The 22,253-nt window shown below is 44.3% G+C and overlaps 1 protein-coding gene across 1 annotated transcript in view; it reads left to right on the top strand.

Annotated features, from left to right (window-relative positions):
- The window catches only part of ENAH (ENAH actin regulator), a 273,492-nt gene that overhangs the window by 95,657 nt on the left and 155,582 nt on the right, over positions 1-22,253 (top strand). The window contains exon 4 of the mRNA XM_030195712.1: positions 708-792. Coding sequence (XP_030051572.1) covers positions 708-792 — 85 coding nt within the window. The remainder of the gene's footprint in view (positions 1-707; positions 793-22,253) is intronic.

Genomic DNA, 22,253 nt, shown 5'->3' with positions numbered 1-22,253 from the left:
CCGGTTCGGGCGGGAAGACGGCCGCGCATGCGCGGTGCGCATGAGCGCGCGAGGACTAGCAAAGGCCTTTGCTAGTGAAGTTTCCGATTGGAGGGTCTGCCGTGGACGTCACCCATCAGTGAGAACAATCAGCCTGCTGTCCTCGGAGAATACCTTCTACAGGTATGTAGCATTTGCTTTATCCCATACCTGTAAAGTCAGGTTTTAAGAAACATTCACAAATGTAATTTTTGCGTTGCATATAACTTTGTTGTAGTAATGGGGTTCTCATCTTTCCTTCCTTTCTTTTGTTTCCAGTGTTCTATTTAGGTGAGTTTTAACAATTTTTTTCTGTTTTTCCAAACTCCCGTGCAGTAATGTGTTTCTTGTCTAATGTCAATTTCCAGGGTTTTACATCTAAGCACTTACTTAAATGTCTACATTTCAGTTCCAGTCATATGTAAATCTTCAGCACTACTATTGCCTTTCTTCTTGATCATTAATGATTTCTTAATTGGACTTCATTAAAATATATTTTTTCAGTTTTTATATCAGAGCTATAAATGTTCTCATTTTTCTTTTGCTGGAAAGAAAGTGGGTTACATATATGTGTGTGGTGGGGGAGATGTTTTATTTTATTTGTGCATTTTGGTAATGTTAATCTGGTTTATTGTGTGGTTTAATATAAATGATGAAATCACATTTCTAATTTTTTTGGTCATTCACAGGTCCAACTTTGTCTCGACAGAATTCACATCTACCTCCTCAGGTGCAAAATGGCCCATCTCAAGAAGAACTGGAAATTCAGAGGAGGTAACATTCTCTTCATTAAATGACCAGGATGTGTGGTCATCCCCTTTCTCACTTGCTATGGAAAAATTGTAGCTAACTTGAATTTGTTTTTTAATTATTAAACACAATTAGTTTTTTTTTTAATGTTGACCACTTCAGATATCTTTGATGGCAAGTTGGGCCAAGATGTTAAACTACTTCATTTTTTTGGTGGTTGAAGGTAATAGAAACAGAACAAAAAAAGAAAAGATACAATCTTTTTTTATTGTACTAACAATACATTTTTTCATTAGCTTTTGAAGGCAATAGTTTCTTCAGATCAGAAATAAGCAAATGATGACCAATGTCAGCATATATGTGTGAAATATAAAAGCATTTCAATGACAGACTTACAGAAAGAAGTGAGGATGGGTGAGAAACAGAGGGTGACAAAGCAGTGTAATTTTATGGTTTATAATGTGATAGGAAAGCCAGAACGTTAAGTCTTGTCTCAAAATATATCATCATTTTAACTTCAAAGGACTTAACTTTCCTGGATTGTCTTAAAATTTCCTTTTAGTATTATTAAAAATCCATTGATGCAATGATCTATGGGAAAGCACTTTGCAAAGCCAGAAATATCACCCAGGTTAATGTGGTGCCAGTGTAAGCTGATTTTTGTCTTTAGCATCTGGCCAAGCAATCTTTTGTACTCCAGAATTTATTTACGTTTAAGGTTCCTAACTTTTTTTCATTATGAAACAAAATGGGTTGTTTTTTTTTAAATGTCCCTTACATAAGTACATAAGTAGTGCCATACTGGGAAAGACCAAAGGTCCATCTAGCCCAGCATCCTGTCACCGACAGTGGCCAATCCAGGTCAAGGGCACCTGGCACGCTCCCCAAACGTAAAAACATTCCAGACAAGTTATACCTAAAAATGCGGAATTTTTCCAAGTCCATTTAATAGCGGTCTATGGACTTGTCCTTTAGGAATCTATCTAATCCCTTTTTAAACTCCGTCAAGCTAACCGCCCGTACCACGTTCTCCGGCAACGAATTCCAGAGTCTAATTACACGTTGGGTGAAGAAAAAGTTTCTCCGATTCGTTTTAAATTTACCACACTGTAGCTTCAACTCATGCCCTCTAGTCCTATTATTTTTGGATAGCGTGAACAGTCGCTTCACATCCACCCGATCCATTCCACTCATTATTTTATACACTTCTATCATATCTCCCCTCAGCCGTCTCTTCTCCAAGCTGAAAAGCCCTAGCCTTCTCAGCCTCTCTTCATAGGAAAGTCGTCCCATCCCCACTATCATTTTCGTCGCCCTTCGCTGTACCTTTTCCAATTCTACTATATCTTTTTTGAGATACGGAGACCAGTACTGAACACAATACTCCAGGTGCATCAGTTTGTGTGACTGAGGCTACATAAGAATTGTGGCCCCCACCCATTTCTGCTTAACTGCACCTGCCACATCACCTCGACCAGCTTTAGTCTGAATTAGGGTCATGCCGAGCTCCGTGGTATCATAGGGTGCACTAAACTGGGTGGGTCACACGTCAGGCTGAAGCCAACAGACGAAAGCAGTGCTCTGACTTTTTTCCCAAGGAAGAGGATTCAAGCACAAGGTTTGGAGCAGTTACTCTGGTTTTTCCTCTCCCTGCTCAACCCTGCTTTCCTTGTCATCTATACCAGACCACTCCACACTAATGAGTTGTGTCCATCTACTAGTGGAAGGAGACAGAGAAAATAGTTCCAAGTAAACCGCCTTTTAAGGGTATCGTGCAGCCTGGAATGTTCAGTATTTTTTCTGTCTCCTAGCGGATGGTGGACGGATCATGCAGCTACTCTGGATTGCTGGCTGGTAGCTCCTGTCCCAGATTCTTCTGGTGACAGTGGAGCCAGGGGTGTGTTGGAGCTAGTTTTAGATGATACTCAGTGGTCCTGAGTTCCTCATCTGCCAGCTAGGGTGATATCCAGTGACCCTGGTTCCCTCCCCTCCCCTACCTCCCCTGGCTTTCTTTCTAGCAGAGGGTGATGGTTGATTGTGGCATGGAGTAACTTGTCTCCCCTGTGGGGTTCTTCTCTTCTGTGGTGGTAGGTATATCCAGTGCTTTTTTTGTGCCGGTACGCAACGGTACGGCGTACCGGCACCTTTTTTTTTTTTTGCTCCCCCCGCCCCGTGACGGACGCAGTGCCAGCTCCCATTTCCGGCCGCTGCTGCTTCTCCTGTTGAGCAGCAGCGGCCGCTACACAAAGAAAAAGATTTAAAAAAACTTCAAACCTGGCTGAAACGCGGCACCCCAGCACTGTAGACAGCCATTAGGCATTGGCTGTTGTCCCGCAGCTGCTCCTCCTCTTGCCTCTACGTCACTGCGCTCCTCCGGGGTCTTCCTCCAGGGGCAGTGACGTAGAGGCAAGAGGAGGAGCGGCTGTGGGGCAACAGCCAATGCCTAATGGCTGTCTACAGTGCCGGGGTGCCGCGTTTCAGCCAGGTTTCAATTTTTTTTTAAAAATCTTCTTTTTCTTTGTGTAGCGGCCGCTGCTGCTCAACAGGAGAAACAGCAGCGGCCGGAAATAGGGGCTGGTGCCGCGTGCGTCGCGACTTCACGCCGTTCGCTGGAAACTTGGCAGGGAGAGGGAAACCAACAGAGGGAAGGATTGGGGAGAGAGAGAAAGAGGGAAAACAACAGAGGGAAGGATTGGGGAAAGAGAGAAAGAGGGAAACCAACACAGTGAAGGATTGGGGGGGGGGGGGAGAGAAAGAGGGAAACCAACAGAGGAAGGATTGGGGGGAGAGAGAGAAAGAGGGAAACCAACACAGGGAAGGATTGGGGGGGGGGAGAGAAAGAGGGAAACCAACAGAGGAAGGATTGGGGGGAGAGAGAGAAAGAGGGAAACCAACAGAGGAAGGATTGGGGAGAGAGAGAAAGAGGGAAACCAACAGAGGGAAGGATTGGGGAGAGAGAGAAAGAGGGAAACCAACAGAGGGAAGGATTGGGGAGAGAGAGAAAGAGGGAAACCAACAGAGGGAAGGATTGGGGAGAGAGAGAGGGAAAACAGAGGGAAGGATTGGGGAGAGAGAGAGGGAAAACAACAGAGGGAAGGATTGTGGAGAGATAGAAAGAGGGAAACCAACAGAGGAAGGGTTGGGGAGAGAGAGAGAGAGGGAAACCAACAGAGGGAAGGATTGGGGAGAGAGAGAAAGAGGGAAAACAACAGAGGGAAGGATTGGGGAGAGAGAGAAAGAGGGAAAAAAACAGAGGGAAGGATTGGGGAGAGAGAGAAAGAGGGAAACCAACAGAGGGAAGGATTGGGGAGAGAGGGAAAACAACAGAGGGAAGGATTGGGGAGAGAGAGAGAGGGAAAACAACAGAGGGAAGGATTGGGGAGAGATAGAAAGAGGGAAACCAACAGAGGGAAGGATTGGGGAGAGAGAGAAAGAGGGAAACCAACAGAGGGAAGGATTGGGGAGTTAGAGAAAGAGGGAAAACAACAGAGGGAAGGATTGGGGAGAGAGAGAGAGGGAAAACAACAGAGGGAAGAATTGGGGAGAGAGAGAAAGAGGGAAAACAACAGAGGGAAGGATTGGGGAGAGAGAGAAAGAGGGAAACCAACAGAGGGAAGGATTGGGGAGAGAGAGAAAGAGGGAAAACAACAGAGGGAAGGATTGGGGAGAGAGAGAAAGAGGGAAAACAGAGGGAAGGATTGGGGAGAGAGGGAAAACAACAGAGGGAAGGATTGGGGAGAGAGAGAGAGGGAAAACAACAGAGGGAAGGATTGGGGAGAGATAGAAAGAGGGAAACCAACAGAGGGAAGGATTGGGGAGAGAGAGAAAGAGGGAAACCAACAGAGGGAAGGATTGGGGAGAGAGAGAAAGAGGGAAAACAGAGGGAAGGATTGGGGAGAGAGGGAAAACAACAGAGGGAAGGATTGGGGAGAGAGAGAGAGAGGGAAAACAACAGAGGGAAGGATTGGGGAGAGAGAAAGAGGGAAAACAACAGAGGGAAGGATTGGGGAGAGAGAGAAAGAGGGAAAACAACAGAGGGAAGGATTGGGGAGAGAGAGAAAGAGGGAAAACAGAGGGAAGGATTGGGGAGAGAGGGAAAACAACAGAGGGAAGGATTGGGGAGAGAGAGAGAGAGGGAAAACAACAGAGGGAAGGATTGGGGGGGGGGGAGAGAGAAAGAGGGAAACCAACAGAGGAAGGATTGGGGGGAGAGAGAGAAAGAGGGAAACCAACAGAGGAAGGATTGGGGAGAGAGAGAAAGAGGGAAAACAGAGGGAAGGATTGGGGAGAGAGGGAAAACAACAGAGGGAAGGATTGGGGAGAGAGAGAGAGAGGGAAAACAACAGAGGGAAGGATTGGGGGGGGGGGGAGAGAGAAAGAGGGAAACCAACAGAGGAAGGATTGGGGAGAGAGGGAAACCAACAGAGGGAAGGATTGGGGAGTTAGAGAAAGAGGGAAAACAACAGAGGGAAGGATTGGGGAGAGAGAGAGGGAAAACAACAGAGGGAAGGATTGGGGAGAGAGAGAAAGAGGGGAAAACAACAGAGGGAAGGATTGGGGAGAGAGAAAGAGGGAAAACAGAGGGAAGGATTGGGGAGAGAGGGAAAACAACAGAGGGAAGGATTGGGGAGAGAGAGAGAGAGGGAAAACAACAGAGGGAAGGATTGGGGGGGGGGGGGAGAGAGAGGGAAACCAACAGAGGAAGGATTGGGGGGAGAGAGAGAAAGAGGGAAACCAACAGAGGGAAGGATTGGGGAGAGAGAGAAAGAGGGAAACCAACAGAGGGAAGGATTGGGGAGAGAGAGAGAGAGGGAAACCAACAGAGAGAAGGGTTGGGGAGAGAGAGAGAGGGAAACCAACAGAGGGAAGGATTGGGGAGAGAGAGAAAGAGGGAAAACAACAGAGGGAAGGTTTGGGGAGAGAGAGAAAGAGGGAAAACAACAGAGGGAAGGATTGGGGAGAGAGAGAAAGAGGGAAAACAGAGGGAAGGATTGGGGAGAGAGGGAAAACAACAGAGGGAAGGATTGGGGAGAGAGAGAGAGGGAAAACAACAGAGGGAAGGATTGGGGAGAGATAGAAAGAGTGAAACCAACAGAGGGAAGGATTGGGGAGAGAGAGAAAGAGGGAAACCAACAGAGGGAAGGATTGGGGAGTTAGTGAAAGAGGGAAAACAACAGAGGGAAGGATTGGGGAGAGAGAGAGAGGGAAAACAACAGAGGGAAGAATTGGGGAGAGAGAGAAAGAGGGAAAACAACAGAGGGAAGGATTGGGGAGAGAGAGGGAAAACAACAGAGGGAAGGATTGGGGAGAGAGAGAAAGAGGGAAAACAACAGAGGGAAGGATTGGGGAGAGAGAAAGAGGGAAAACAGAGGGAAGGATTGGGGAGAGAGGGAAAACAACAGAGGGAAGGATTGGGGAGAGATAGAAATAGGGAAACCAACAGAGGGAAGGATTGGGGAGAGAGAGAAAGAGGGAAACCAACAGAGGGAAGGATTGGGGAGTTAGAGAAAGAGGGAAAACAACAGAGGGAAGAATTGGGGAGAGAGAGAAAGAGGGAAAACAACAGAGGGAAGGATTGGGGAGAGAGAAAGAGGGAAAACAGAGGGAAGGATTGGGGAGAGAGGGAAAACAACAGAGGGAAGGATTGGGGAGAGAGAGAGAGAGGGAAAACAACAGAGGGAAGGATTGGGGGGGGGGAGAGAGAGGGAAACCAACAGAGGAAGGATTGGGGGGAGAGAGAGAAAGAGGGAAACCAACAGAGGGAAGGATTGGGGAGTTAGAGAAAGAGGGAAAACAACAGAGGGAAGAATTGGGGAGAGAGAGAAAGAGGGAAACCAACAGAGGGAAGGATTGGGGAGAGAGAGAAAGAGGGAAACCAACAGAGGGAAGGATTGGGGAGAGAGAGAGGGAAAACAACAGAGGGAAGGATTGGGGAGAGAGAGAGAGGGGGAAAACAACAGAGGGAAGGATTGGGGAGAGAGAGAAAGAGGGAAACCAACAGAGGGAAGGATTGGGGAGAGAGAGAAAGAGGGAAAACAGAGGGAAGGATTGGGGAGAGAGAGAAAGAGGGAAAACAACAGAGGGAAGGATTGGGGAGAGAGAGAGAGGGAAAACACAGAGGGAAGGATTGGGGAGAGAGAGAGAGGGAAAACAACAGAGGGAAGGATTGGGGACAGAGAGGGAAAACGGGAGAGAGAGGGAAAAACAGATGGAAGGATTGGGGAGAGAGGAGAAAAACAGATGGAAGGATTGGGGAGAGAGGGGAAAACAGATGGAAGGATGGGGAGAGAGAGAGGGGAAAACAACAGAGGGAAGGATTGGGGAGTGAGAGAAAGAGGGAAAACAACAGAGGGAAGGATTGGGGAGAGAGAAAGAGGGAAAAAGGAGGGAAGGATTGGGGAGAGAGAGAGAGAGGGAAAACAACAGAGGGAAGGATTGGGGAGAGAGAGGGAAAACAACAGAGGGAAGGATTGGGGAGAGAGAGGGAAAACGGGAGAGAGGGAAAAACAGATGGAAGGATGGGGAGAGAGAGGGAAAAAACAGATGGAAGGATTGGGGAGAGGGGAAAAAACAGATGGAAGGATTGGGGAGAGAGGGGAAAACAGATGGAAGGATGGGGAGAGAGAGAGGGAAAACAACAGAGGGAAGGATTGGGGAGAGAGAGAAAGAGGGAAAAACAGAGGGAAGGATTGGGGAGAGAGAGGGGAAAACAGATGGAAGGATGGGGAGAGAGGGGAAAAAGAGATGGAAGTATTGGGGAGAGGGGAAAAACAGATGGAAGGATGGGGAGAGAGGGAAAAACACAGATGGAAGGATTGGGGAGAGAGGGAAAACAGATGGAAGGATGGGGAGAGAGAGGGGGAAAACAGATGGAAGGATGGGGAGAGAGAGGGAAAAACGGAAGGATGGGGAGAGAGAGAGGGAAAACGGAAGGATAGGGAGAGAAAGAGGGAAGACGCTGGATGGAAGAATGCAGAAAGAAATAGGGGAGACACTGGAAGGATGGGGAGAGAAAGCAGAGCTGCTGGATGGAAAAGGGGAATAGAGAAAGATTGGAGAATAAGAGGAAGGGGCATGGGGAGAACAAGGGTGAGGAAAAGATGAAAAGCCACGGGTAGATGAAGGAAATTAAAGAATGGATAGTAAGAATGAATTAAATCTGGACAGAGAGAGAGCCTGAAAAATATTGAAGAAAGCAAAGAAAAGGAGACAAAAAATGACAAATGGCACAGAAGAGTTAAGCGAAAACAAAGGAAAGCAGAATCACAGACTGGGACCAATATGGAAAGAAAAACAGTCACCAGACAACAAAGGTAGAAAAAAATCATTTTATTTTCATTTTAGTGTTTGTAATATGTCCAATTTGAGAATTTACATTGGCTGTCTTATTTACTGCTACTACTTAGCAAATCACGTTATTTTTTTCTCCTATAGTACTGTAATATTTTCAATGATGTCTGTTTATATGCGCCATGGCTGGTATAGGGGGTGTGGTTAATGTGGGTGTGGCTATCATAGGGGTGGAGCCATATGTGGTGACCCCGCCCATAATGAGTACCGGCACCTTTTTTTCTACAAAAAAAGCACTGGGTATATCTGAATTTCTGCCTCTGAGGTAGGCCTTTATTTATTCCTGTCACTAGTGAAGAAGGTTGTTTATAAAAGAAAAAAAAGGAAACTTTGTTTTTTCCATCCTTTTCTGCCTCTGAGACATAGGAGCCAACTTCTCAAAATGATTGGGGGTGCTGAATTTTTTTTTTTTTAAACAGGTGGTGCATTCCCCCCTCCCCTCCCTCTCCCCCCTCCCCCTCCCTCGTCCCCTCTCCACCTCCCTCCCAGTTCCAGTTCCTCCTCCCTCCTTCCCTCTGAGTTCCAGGGTCCTCCCTCCCTCCCTTTGAGTTCCAGGGTCCTCCCTCCCTCCCTTTGAGTTCCAGGGTCCTCCCTCCCTCCCTCCCTTCGAGTTCCAGGCCCCCTCCCTCCGAATTTTAAAAGTCATCTATCTTACCTCGTCGGGGTTAGGGTGGCAGCAGCGGTAAAAAGCAGGCTCGGCTTGGTGCTTAGTTGTTTTCCCTTCTCTCTCACAGCTCTGGTCCCGCCCTCATTTCCTGTTTCCGCAAGGGCGGGGCCAGAGCTGAGAGAGAGAGAAAGGAAACAACTAAGCACTGAGCCTGCATGCTTTTTACCGCTGCTGCCGCCCTAACCCCGACGAGGTTAAAATAGATGACTTTTAAAATTCGGCGGGAGTGGGCCTGGAACTCAAAGGGAGGAGGGAGGGAGAGAGGGAACGAACTTCCGGTGGGTGAAATATTGGGGGTGCTCGAGCAGCCACAGCACCCACGGAGTCGGAGCCTATGCTCTGAGGTAAACCTTTTTAAATTTCTGTCACTAGTGAAGAAGGTTGTTTATGAAAAAGGAAACCGTTTTCCCCTCCTTTTCTGCCTCTGAGGTAAACCTTTTTTAATTCCGTTCTCTAGTGAAGAAGGTTGTTTAAAAAAAAAAAAAAAAAAAAGAAACTTTTCCCACCTTTGGCAATGTATTCTAGGGGACTGCTTGCGAAGTTTCTTTGAATTTCGCTGGCTGGCGTCTGATTCTGATCTTGGACCCTTCTGAGCTGGTACCAGTTGCTTTGATTTTTTTTTTTTGTGGGGCAAGGCTTGTGCCTGGTTCACGAAACTCAGTTGTTTTTCTCCTCTTCACGGTCCTAGACGGCGGCTGGTTCAGAGGGCGGCCCCGTTGCTGGAACTTGTACCTTTGCGGTTCGGAGGTCTTAGTCTGCCATTTCCAAGTGGGGGAAGTCTCTCGCTAGCTCTGTTTGGCTGCAGGCTCAGTCTTTTTAGTCCAGGGCTATTTTTTCATTCCTGTCAGCCTTACACAACTGTTGGTCAGTTATTTTTCAGACCGTCCTGTCTCTGCTGCTTCTGGCATCTTGCTTGAGATGCCCCTGCTATTTGATTCTTGTTTTGGCAGCAGTTTTTCCTCCCTTCCTTAGGGAGGTTCAGGTTGTCCCGTCCCCATGGATACCTCCTGTCTGCTCTGGTTTGTCTGCAGGGTACTTTCCTTCTGGTGGGGGTCCGAGCTGCTCTTGGTGTGCAACTGCTAGCTCAAATCCCTCTTCGGACTACCCTCGGGAACGCCAATCTTGCCAGTCTTTGGACTCAGTTCATTGTCTTTTATCTTGCTGCACCTTATGCCTGGAATAGACTTCCCTGAGCCAGTACGTCAGGCTCCATCTCTGGCCGTCTTCAAATCTAAGCTAAAAGCCCACCTTTTTGATGCTGCTTTTAACTCCTAACCCTTATTCACTTGTTCAGAACCTTTATGTTAACATCCTCACTTTAATATTCCCTATCTCTTGTTTGTCCTGTTTGTCCTAATTAGATTGTAAGCTCTGTCGAGCAGGGACTGTCTCTTCATGTTCAAGTGTACAGCGCTGTGTACGTTTAGTAGCACTACAAAAATAAGTAGTAGTAGTAGACTCCATCTATGCATTTTGCATGTTGAGCGCAGCTTCATTATTCCATGAAGTTCCACCGTTCCATGTTGGGCACGGCTCCATCGCTGCATGCTGGGCACAGTTCCAGGTTGGCTTTAGTTCCATCGCTGTATGTTGAGGACAGCTCTATCATGGCATGTTGAGTGAAGTTCCTTCGCTGTTTATTCTGCAACCTTTCTTCTCTGCATGTTGAACGCAGCTCCATTGTCACATGCTGAGTGTAGTTCTTTCTCTGCAGGTCTCAGCGTGGGGCACAGTCCTGTGTCTGCCTGTGGTACGCAGCTCCTTGTCTGTGTGTGGCATGCAGCTCTCTCTCTTTGCGTATGGAACGCAGCTTCCTTTCTGCGTGCAGAGCGCAGCTTCACCGCCTGTTGAGTGTAGCTCCATCTCTGAATGTTTAGCACAACTCTTCTCTGCAAATTGGGTGAAGTGGAGCACAGCTCTGTGAATGCAGATGCTATACAGCTTCATGTCTGCGTAGGAAGCATAGTTCCTTGTCGGCGTGTGGAGCGCAGCTCCTTGTCTGCGTTTTATACACAGTTCCATTGCTACCGCAGCTTCAGTTCTGCAGGTACCTCTAACATCCAGCTCTTTCAGTGGGGCACTGCTCATCCTCTGTCTGTTACTCTCAGCTTCGTCTCTGCTTGTTCAGGGCACTTCTATCTTTGACAGAAGTGTGCAACTCTTTTTCTGCCCATGGCTCAGTTTGTGTGCTTTGAGTGCTACTCTGTTCTCGTTGAGCACAGATCCTTCTCTGCCTGCCTGATGAGCGCAGCTTCTTTTCTGTCCCTTGAGCACAGTTCAGTTTTGGCCAGGTGGCTTCAAAAACGACTATGGCGAGATGGCTTAAGGAAGCTATTTCTTCAGCGTACTTGTTGGGTGGTCGCAGCTTGCTTGGAACCCTTACGTGCTCATTCTACTAGAGCGTAGGCGACTTCGTGAGCGGAGTCTTCTGTCTTGTCTTTACAAGAAATTTGTCAAGCGGCTACTTGGGCCTCCATTCATTCCTTTACCAAGCATTATAGAGTGGATGTAGCTGCCAGATCTGATGCTTCTTTTGGTATGGCGGTCTTGTCAAGGGGGGCGATGGTGTCCTGCCCTATCTAGAGACTGCTTTGGTGCATCCCACCAGTTGATGGATTCATCTGCTGCCTGCACTAAGGAAGGTAAAATTATGTTCTTACCTGATAATTTTCTTTCCTTTAGCTGCAGCAGATGAATCCAGCATCCTTCCCTAGCTTACCATCACTGTTTATTCACTCTGTTTGTTTGTTGTTCCTGTTTGTTCCAGTTCTTTTGTATTTTGCAGTTTCAAACACAAGTTTCAAAATTTAGAAAGAGTTTCATCTTTACTCGAATATACTCTGGTTCTGTTGTTGTTTCTCTTCCTGTGTTGAGGAAGGTTTTCTACTTCATGGGGGGCCTACCTTTGCTTTGTGATGAGACATATACTAGCTTACAGAGGGGCTGGTCGTCTAATACCACTCACTTATGTCAGTGATCTCTATCTCCACCTGCTGGTAGATGGATACAACCCACCAGTTGGTGGATTCATCTGCTGCAGCTAAAGGAAAGAAAATTATTAGGTAAGAACATAATTTTACCTTAATCCACAATAGAACACTACCTTCTATCCCATGACTCTCCAATTTCCTCTGGAGTCTTTCATGAGGTACTTTGTCAAATGCCTTCTGAATTCCAGATACACAATATCAGCCGGCTCACCTTTATCCACATGTTTGTTCACTCCTTCAAAGAAATATAGTAGATTGGTGAGGCAAGATTTCCTTCACTAAATCCATGTTGACTTTGTCTCATTAATCCATGCTTTTGAATATGCTCTGTAATCTTGTTCTTTATAATAGTCTCTACCATTTTGCCTGGCACCGACGTCACTCACCGGTCTATAATTTCCTGGATCTCCTCTGGAACCTTTTTATGTTTAAACTTTTTTATTGACGAAATGCACAATACAATTCAACTTGGGAGCCTTCATACAGCAAGGTTCAGTATACAAATCAACGTTGCAACAACATAATTAACTGCGTCAATCACTTATTCCATTTTCTCTTCTCTTGCCCCCCTCCCCTCCTTACAACTTTATATTTCAGCAATTGTAAAAATAAAAGCATAACAGTACAACGGAGCTTTCATAGTTGTTAAGTGTACAATGGTAAATCAACCAATATTCTACTGTGGTGCAGAGTGATCAGCTTGCCACCCCAAGTAAATACAGAGCTCCATATCTAATTACCAACCCTACTCCTCAGTCCCTTCTCCCTCACCCTCCTCCCTCTATTCCCTGCAAACCCCCCACCCCCACCCCTCTTGATTAACTCATGTTAACACATCCCAGTGTTATAATGATACTTGGCCCGTTTATAAAGTATTAATGACCAAACTTCGGCCTCTCTGTGTCATTTTTTCCAGGTAGCTTCACCATATTTTAAGAAACCGTATTTTCCTTTTGTAATGTCCTTTGCTTCTTTCGCCTCCCACACTAGTACTGGTGTACCCTGTTACGCCAATGCCACTAAGGTGGCGAGGTGGCTACGGTCCAATATGCATAATACATTTCTTCGCTACCAAACATAATTTTCGATATAATTTTTGTCAGCGTTGAGTCTTAAAGGTGTTTCTTTCAGATCTAGTACCAACTGCAGTGGATTCATGTCTATTCTACTACCCAAACATGAGACAGGTAAGTAACTATTTGTCTCCAATATCTCTTTAGTACTACACATCCCACACACCGCGTGGTATAAAGCATTATCATGTCTATTACGTTTCAACAGAGCGCTGTCTCTATACCCCTGATTTATATAGTTGTACTGGTAAAATAAGCTCTATGGATCATCCTGTACGCGCATTCCCTGTAATCTGCACCCCCAATTATTTCTGGTATATCTCTTATCTGCGCAGTAATATCCCAAGATTCCAAATTACGACTCACATCCTTTTCCCATCTCTGTCTAATCATAGTCATCTCCCTCATCGGAGCCAGCTCCCACAGCTTCCGATGTATCTGGGATATGGATGGAGCAGTTTCAGATATCTCATCTAAAGAATTTTTTGATTTTGTTACCCAATTTACAATGCAATGCTGCTTTATCTAATGTTTGTACATAGTGTTTAAGTTTGCAATGCGCGTACATATCACCCCAACCCTGCTCCCCTTGAGCCAATAATTGTGGCAGCGGGCAGTATGTCCCCACTCTCCTCCCAGTACATCTGCTATACAAGTCACTCCTGCCTGTGCCCATCTATCAAAAGTTTTATTTTCCAGCCCGGGCACAAAGGACGGATTTCCCTTGATGTTTAGATACTCAGTTACTCTCGGATCTCCACCCAGTAGTTCCCCTAAGAATCTCCACACTGCTCTGAGTGATAAAATCAGGACATTGTGTCTAAGTCTATGTGGAATCTCCTTTTCTGTAAATGTGCTAATGTTATCCCATGATATGGGCTATATAGTGCTTCTTCCATCTCTAGAGGTGTATGTTCCTGGGATTGGAATAGCCAATCTCGCGTCTGGCGCAGGAGGCATGCCATATTGTAAAATTTAATATTAGGTATTCCCAAGCCCCCTTGCCTCCATCCCCCAGCATATATTTCAACTGCATCTTAGCGCGTTTTTGCCCAACAGAATCTGGACATCAATCGATATAAGCGTTTGATATCTTTTGCAGTAACACTATGGGCAGGATCTGTAATGTGTAAAGCCATCTTGGCAAAATCACCATTTTAATAAGACTAATCCTCCCCATTAAAGACAATGTTAGAGTGCCCATGAATCTAACTGTTGAGTTGTCCAGCAGTTTTGTGACATTTAAAGTATAGAGCTCCTTCAAACTAGCCGGTACAGAATCCCTAGTATGTAAAAGACTTACTCGCTCGTTTCAAAGGAAATCCATCCGGCCAATAATTGGATGTCAAGGTTTATCTCAAGAGCTTCGGATTTGTCTATGTTTAGTTTAAAGCCCGATAGTCTCCGTATTTCGAATTATCTCTAATAGATTTGCAGGGTCTCCTTCGGTTTCGTAATGACCACCAATAGGTCATCCGCAAACGCGGCAAGCTTAAATTCTTGATTTCTAAGTTGTACCCCAGGAATCGCTGCACAATCATATATGTCTCTAATTAAAGGGTCTAATTGCAGTGCAAAAAGTAGAGGTGACAGTGGGCACCCTTGTCTAGTACCCTACTAATCTGGATCTCCCCCGATATATTTCCATTTATCAACACCTGTGCTCTAGGTAAGTAATACAATGCCCTGATCGCTTGCACAAAGCTACCCTGAAATCCAATTTTTCTAGCACCGAGTACAGAAAGGGCCACTCCACTCTATCAAACGCTTTTTCAGCGTCGAAACTTATCATTAATGCCTGTGCATGGGAGTGGCCCAATCCTTCCAATGCTGCCAAAATACTCCTCAAATTTTTGGTAACAGATCTACCTTGTACAAATCCTACCTGAGCTGTATGAATAAGATGAGGTAGTACCGCCCCAGTCTATTGCTAGAATTTTTGCAAATAATTTTGCTTCTTGGTTAATCAGTGAGATAGGTCTATAGGAGGTTACCAGTTTTTCATCCCTTTTAGGCTTAGGAAACACAACTATCCTAGCCAAATGTAATTGGTTTGGCATCCTACCATTCTCCATCCATTCATTAAACACTTTAACCAATGTAGGGACCACCGAGTCTCCATCAACTTATAAAATTCTGCTTTATATCCAGGACCAGGGGCTTTACCCGATTTGCTTTGAGCTATTACCCAGGTCACCTCTCTGGAACCTTTTTAAAAAATCGGCGTTACATTGGCCACCCTCCAATCTTCCGGTACCATGCTCGATTTTAAGGATAAATTACATATTACTAACAATAGCTCCCGCAAGTTTATTTTTCAGTTCTATCAGTACTCTGGGATGAATACCATCCGGTCCAGGAGATTTGCTACTCTTCAGTTTGTAGAACTGCCCCATTACGTCCCCAGGTTTAAAGAGAATTCATTCGGTTCTCCGACTCGTCAGCTTTGAATACCATTCTGGCACTGGTATCCTACCCAAATCTTCCTCAGTGAAGACCGAAGCGAAGAATTCATTTAATCTCTCCACTACGGCTTTGTCTTCCGTGATCGCCCCTTTTACTCCTCGGTCATCTAGTGGTCCAACTGATTCTTTTGCCATCTTCCTGCTTTTAATATACCTAAAATAATTTTACTGTGTGTTTTGCCTCTAACGCAATCTTTTTTTCCGAAGTCCCTCTTAGCCTTCCTTATTAGCGCTTTCAATTTGACTTGACATTCCTTATGCCGTTTCTTATTATTTTCAGTCGGTTCCTCCTTCCATTTTCTGAAGGATTTTCTTTTAGCTCTAATAGCTTCCTTCACATCACCTCACTTTTTAACCATGCCGGTGTTCTCATTTGAGTAATTGAGAAAATGCTGTTATGAAATCATATTAGGAAGTTTGATGTTGACTTGGTTAACTTCTGCTGAATATCAACCAGCTATTAAGTACATAAGTAATGCCACACTGGGAAAAGACTATGGGTCCATCGAGCCCAGCATCCTTTCCACGACAGCGGCCAATCCAGGCCAAGGGCACCTGGCAAGCTTCCCAAACGTACAGACATTCTATACGTGTTATTCCCGGAATGTGGATTTTCCCAAGTCCATTTAGTAGCGGTTTATGGAGTTGTCCTTTAGGAAACCGTCTAATCCCCTTTTAAACTCTGCCAAGCTATCCACCTTCACCACGTTCTTGGCAACGAATTCCAGAGTTTAATTATGCATTGGGTGAAGAAAAAGTTTCTCCGATTTGTTTTAAATTTACTACACTGTTGTTTCATCGCATGCCCCCTAGTCCTAGTATTTTTGGAAAGCATGAACAGACGTTTCACATCCACCTGTTCCACTCCACTCATTATTTTATATACCTCTATCATGTCTCCCCTCAGCCGTCTCTTCTCCAAACTGAAAAGCCCTAGCCTCCTTAGTCTTTCTTCATAGGGAAGTCGTCCCATCCCGCTATCATTTTAGTCGCCCTTCGCTGCACCTTTTCCAATTCCATTATATCTTTCTTTGATCTTACAACAAGGACATACCATCAAGCTATGCATCACCATTTGGAAAGCATAAATGTCAGTTAGCTCCATCTGTTCTGCTGATTTCCCTTATTCCTGGGACTCATCTGTACACAAACACACAGCCGGGAGACAGATTCTCTCCCCCCCCACCCCCCCCCCCCCCCCCCCCCCCCCCCCCCCCCCCCCCCCCCCCCCCCCCCCCCCCCCCCCCCCCACCCCCAAACACAAAAAGTAACCCGACTGAAGAAGAACTAAATATATATCACAGAGCTGGAAAATGTTGGCACATTTGACTGAGTCTGGACTTCTGCATGAATGTAGCTCTGCCCCATTATTTCAATATCTCGTGTAAATAGTAGTAAACAATATAAGTGCATTTTATATATACCACCGCATCCACAAAACAAAAGGAGCAAGTTCCCACAAACCAACTTTCTCTTTTGATCGGGCACAGGAAAACATTTTTTAATTACTCCCGGTTTTCAACCCCCCACTTCATATTGACTGTGGGATATAAATGTCATAAATAGTAAATATAACCTCTGAATGTTGAGCACCTGATTCTTGCAAACATAATGTTTGTTTTAGTGGCCCTTTACCAGGAGAGAAAACAAAAGTCTCTGCATGAATATGCTAGGGTGTCCTTATAAACAGCCCTCTAATTGAACACTGATTACAATTTATAATAAATTACTACTCTACCTATGAAAATTTATTCTGTATCTTCACTCTGTGTACATCTTTATGGTGCACAAGCCAGCATGTTTGAAATGTGAGATTAAATAAAAATGCTACCAACAAAGAACAACACCGTGGATGCAGCAGCTCATAAGTTTCTTTTGGTTTTGAGTGTATGAGGAAAGATGACTGCGCTGGGGAGAGGAAACAGAGACAAACCCAATTGGGCATCAACTTTTTGATGTAATTGCTGTCTCCTGTTCTCAATCAAACCTCCTTGGTGTGCCATATCAAGATGCAGAAGCACAGCAGTGCTTATTGCCTTGGAACTGTGGCACTTTCTTGCTCAGTGGTTTCTCCATTTTATGTAAATCAGGTGGTATCTGTCCTCATAGAGTTTATATTTTTTCAAAATAATATTTATTCATGCCATAATTATGTTACACTCTATCTCCTTTAACATAGTAGTGTTGACTGATTGTCTAGTGGGTGACTCACTGAACTAGATTCTTGTGTCATGTTAGCAGGGAGTTCACTGAGTTTGAAAGCTATATATAGTTTATAAGTCATTGCCAGAAGCATGATGCTGCTAACGTTTTGTATAAAGAGATGAGAGCCTCAATAGGAAGGGTGTTTAAAGTTTGACAGCAATGAAGATGATTGGCCCTTGCATTGTGCTTCAGAGAACTACAGGTCCAAATGTGGACCGCCTTATCATGTAAGTACTGAAGTGGGTGGAAATTACTTTGCAGAGTTTGATAAAACTACTTAAAGTTTTAAATGTCTCAAGTGTTAAGTGCAAAACCTGAATGTGCCATCACTTTATGTATAGATGGATTTAAGATACACAATACTGAACATAAGCATTGCCATACTGGGACAGACTAAAGGTCCTTCAAGCCCAGTATCCTGTTTCCAACAGTGGCCAATCCAGATTACAAATATGTAGCAAGATCCCAGAACAACAAAACAGATTTTATGCTGCTTATCCAAGAATATGCAGTGGATTTTCCCAAATCCATCTTAATAATGGCTTATGGACTCTTCTTTTAGGAAATTTATCCAAACCTTTTTTTAAAACCCTGCTAAGCTAACTGCTTTTACCACTTATGTACTTATATATTCTCTGGCAATGAATTCCAGAGTTTAATTACTTGTTGAGTGAAGAAATACTCACTAAAATTACCTAAGAATCTCTATAAATTGAAATTGACAGACTATATTATACTTCATATCGTTTGTGTTCTGGCTTAACCTGAATCTTTTAATACTTGCTTCATAGCTATAAATGTCAGCAATATGCAATGTTCAACTATTTAGGAATAATAAATTCTGTAGGCTTCTACAGCAAATTATTAAAACTGAGCATAGTATCTTTTTTTTTTTTTTCTTCTATTGGAAAATAATAGCAACAGAGTCAAAAGTCAACATATATTAAGCAACCATAACTTAAACCTTTCAACAAACAAGGTCTCAATACAAGCACAACTCTTCAGTATCATTCTCTAGTATATCCCAAGTCTCCCCTCCCCCCCAAAATGAGCATAGTATCTTAAGCAATTATTTTTTTTTACAAGTAATTGAACTATGTATTCAATTGCTTGATTCATATTTTCATTACATGTATTTATTGGTTACAGAGGGGTGTTTGAGGATTTTCAATTTAAGTCACATGAAACTTGATTCTCTAAAGTGTGGTAACCATGCTGCCATTATTATTATGCATTAATTTGCTGATGGCTCCATTTTCACTGGGGCAAACTCACTAAAGCATGTGGTAACTGTGATGATGGTAGTGCGGGTTACTGTACTTTGATGATGATCTCAACTTGTGAGCACATCTGAAATGTTCTATGTCCAAATTTAGTACAACCAATTATTTTTTCTTAACCATCGAGGAAAGGATCCCCGGACAGCTGGAGAACATTGTTCACGGACATATGATTTGATGTCAAGTCTTTGGATCATTAAGAATCTGTTCAAAGCAATTAGAACAAATTCCATAGCCTGTACTTTCTTAATGTTCTATTCATTCCTCTCTTTTGTCTAATGTGAAGGAGCTTCATAAGTATTCTCAGTGAAGTCACCACATCAATGTGATCCCCATAGAATGGGAGGTTAAACCATATCTAGCATTTTATAACATCAGTATAAATCAGTCCAGAATGCTTCAAAAGGCCAGCAGTTTGCTGAAGCTCTGTAACTTGAACCTCAAGTGCAGCAGATTCATTCCAAAATGGTTTCCAAGTTGAGGTCTTGTGGAAAGTAGCTGATAAACACCACAAGGATGGCAGATTCTACTACTACATTTCTATAGCGATATAGACGTATATAGTGCTGTAGATTCTCGATTAATGCACATGACACTACATCAATCTAATGGTCTGTGCTCTGGCAAAGTCTCTTCTATATACCTCTACAACATAAGTACATAAGTAATGCCACACTGGGAAAAGACCAAGGGTCCATCGAGCCCAGCATACTGTCCATGACAGCGGCCCATCCAGGCCAAGGGCACCTGGCAAGCTTCCCCAAACGTACAAGCATTCTATACATGTTATTCCTGGAATTGTGGATTTTTCCCAAGTCCATTTAGTAGTGGTTTATGGACTTGTCCTTTAGGAAACCGTCTAACCCCTTTTTAAACTCTGCCAAGCTAACCGCCTTCACCATGTTCTCCGGCAACAAATTCCAGAGTTTGTTTATGCATTGGGTGAAGAAAAATTTTCTCCAATTTGTTTTAAATTTACTACACTGTAGTTTCATCGCATTCCCCCTAGTCCTAGTATTTTTGGGAAGCGTGAACAGACGTTTCACATCCACCTGTTCCACTCCACTCATTATTTTATATACCTCTATCATGTCTCCCCTCAGCCGTCTCTTCTCCAAGCTGAAAAGCCCTAGCCTCCTTAGTTTTTCTTCATAGGGAAGTCGTCCCATCTCCGCTATCATTTTTGTCGCCCTTTGCTGCACCTTTTCCAGTTCTTCTATATCTTGCGATGTGGCGACCAGAATTGAACAAAATACTCAAGGTGCGGTCGCACCATGGAGCGATACAACGGCATTATAACATCCTCACATTTGTTCTCCATACATTTCCTAATAATACCCAACATTCTATTCGCTTTCCAAGACGCAGCAGCACACTGAGCAGAAGGTTTCAGTGTATTATAGACGACGACACCCAGATCCCTTTCTTGGTCTGTAACTCCTAACGTGGAACCTTGCATGACGTAGCTATAATTCGGGTTCTATTTTCCCACATGCATCACCTTGCACTTGCTCACATTAACGTCATCTGCCATTTAGCCGCCCAGTCTCGTAAGGTCCTTCTGTAATTTTTCACAATCCTGTGCGAGTTAACGACTTTTGAATAACTTTGTGTCATCAGCAAAAGTAATTACCTCGCTAGTTACTCCCATCTCTAAATCATTATAAATATATTAAAAAGTAGCGGTCCTAGCACAGACCCCTGAGGAACCCTTCTCCATTGTGAATACTGCCCATTTAACTCCACTCTCTGTTTCCTATCCTTCAATCAGTTTTTAATCCAGAATAGGGACAGTTCCTCCTATCCCATGACCCTCCAATTTTCTCTGTAGCCTTTCATGAGGTACCTTATCAGACGCCTTTTGAAAATCCAGATACACAATATCCACCGGCTCCCCCTTGTCCACATGTTTGTTTACTTCTTCAAAGAATTGAAGTAAATTGGTCAGGCAAGATTTCCCCACACTAAAGCCGTGCTGACTTGGTCTCAGTAATCCATGTCCTTGGATGTGCTCTGTAATTTTGTTTTTAATAATAGCCTCTACCATTTTCCCCTGGCACCGATGTCAGACTCGCCAGTCTATAATTTCCCCGGATCTCCCCTGGAACCTTTTTTAAAAATCGATGTTACATTGGCCACCCTCCAATCTTCCGGTACCACGCCCGATGTTAAGGATAAATTGCATATCACTAACAGAAGCTCCGCAAGCTCATTTTTCAGTTCTATCAGTACTCTAGGATGTATACCATCCGGCCCAGGAGATTTGCTATTCTTCAGTTTGCTGAACTGCCCTATTACATCCTTCAGGTTTACTGTGAATTCAGTAAGTTTCTCCGACTCGTCCGCTTGAAATACCATTTCCGACACCGGTATCCCACCCAAATCTTCCTTGGTGAGGACTGAAGCAAAGAATTCATTCAATCAGGTTGCCATGTACTACACCAACAAGCAGGGGGGCACCGGATCTCGCCCTCTGTGTCAGGGAGCCGTCCAGATGTAGCTTTGGGCTCGCCGTCACGGCATGTTTCTCCAAGCCACTTATCTGGCAGGCGTAAACAACAGTCTGGCCAACAGGTTGAACAGGATAATGCATCTTAAATTCTGCATCTTAAATCGTAACTTACCAAACGCTCCCTACATAACTAACACTGATATGAAACCCAGCAAACTATTACTCCTAATTAACTACTGTCTCTCCCTAACCCACCACGCAACCACAACCTACAACACAGACAACACTACTCAGACAACTCACAAACCATTCACACGCCCCACACACATGACGATCCAAAACATCAAACAGCACAAACAACCTAGGAGTCACAGTCACAATCAACAGAAAGAAACGAAAAGACACAACAAACCTATACATGAAGAAGGCAGACAGCTGATAAAAATGATCACTACCTCAAACCCAACTGAACGCCACCAAAAAATACAAATAGGATACATCAATGCCAGATCAGTAGTCAATAAAATCACGACAATAAAGGATTGGATTACAGATGACCATTTTGACTTCCTACTTATCAGCGAAACTTGGATCCACGATCCCAAAGATCCAATAATCTCAGAGCTCTGTTCTCTAGGATACAAAATCAAACACTGGACAAGAGTAGGAAAAAGAGGAGGAGGCATAGCAATAATCTACAAATCTCAATTCACAGTCACAACAACAGCAGAATCCATTCTTCCCCAACTCAAAATAGCCTCTGTCAGAATCAACCACTCCAACCTATGTGATCAACTAAACCTAATTCTATTTTACAGACCCCCGGGCAAATGGCAAGACTCACAAATGCATTTGCTGGACTTCATATCGAACACCTGTGTTTCCACCCAAAATCTTCTCATAGCAGGAGACATCAATCTTCACCTTGAAGACACTAGCTCAAGCAATGTACAAGAATGCAAAGACTTCCTCCAACTATGGGAGCTCCACTGGCCAAACACAC

This window comes from Microcaecilia unicolor, chromosome 3 (genome assembly GCF_901765095.1).
Source record: "Microcaecilia unicolor chromosome 3, aMicUni1.1, whole genome shotgun sequence".
In the NCBI taxonomy this organism is placed as follows: Eukaryota; Metazoa; Chordata; class Amphibia; order Gymnophiona; family Siphonopidae; genus Microcaecilia; species Microcaecilia unicolor.
Note: the sequence above shows the minus strand (reverse complement) of the source record. Positions and strands in the feature narration are given on the sequence as shown.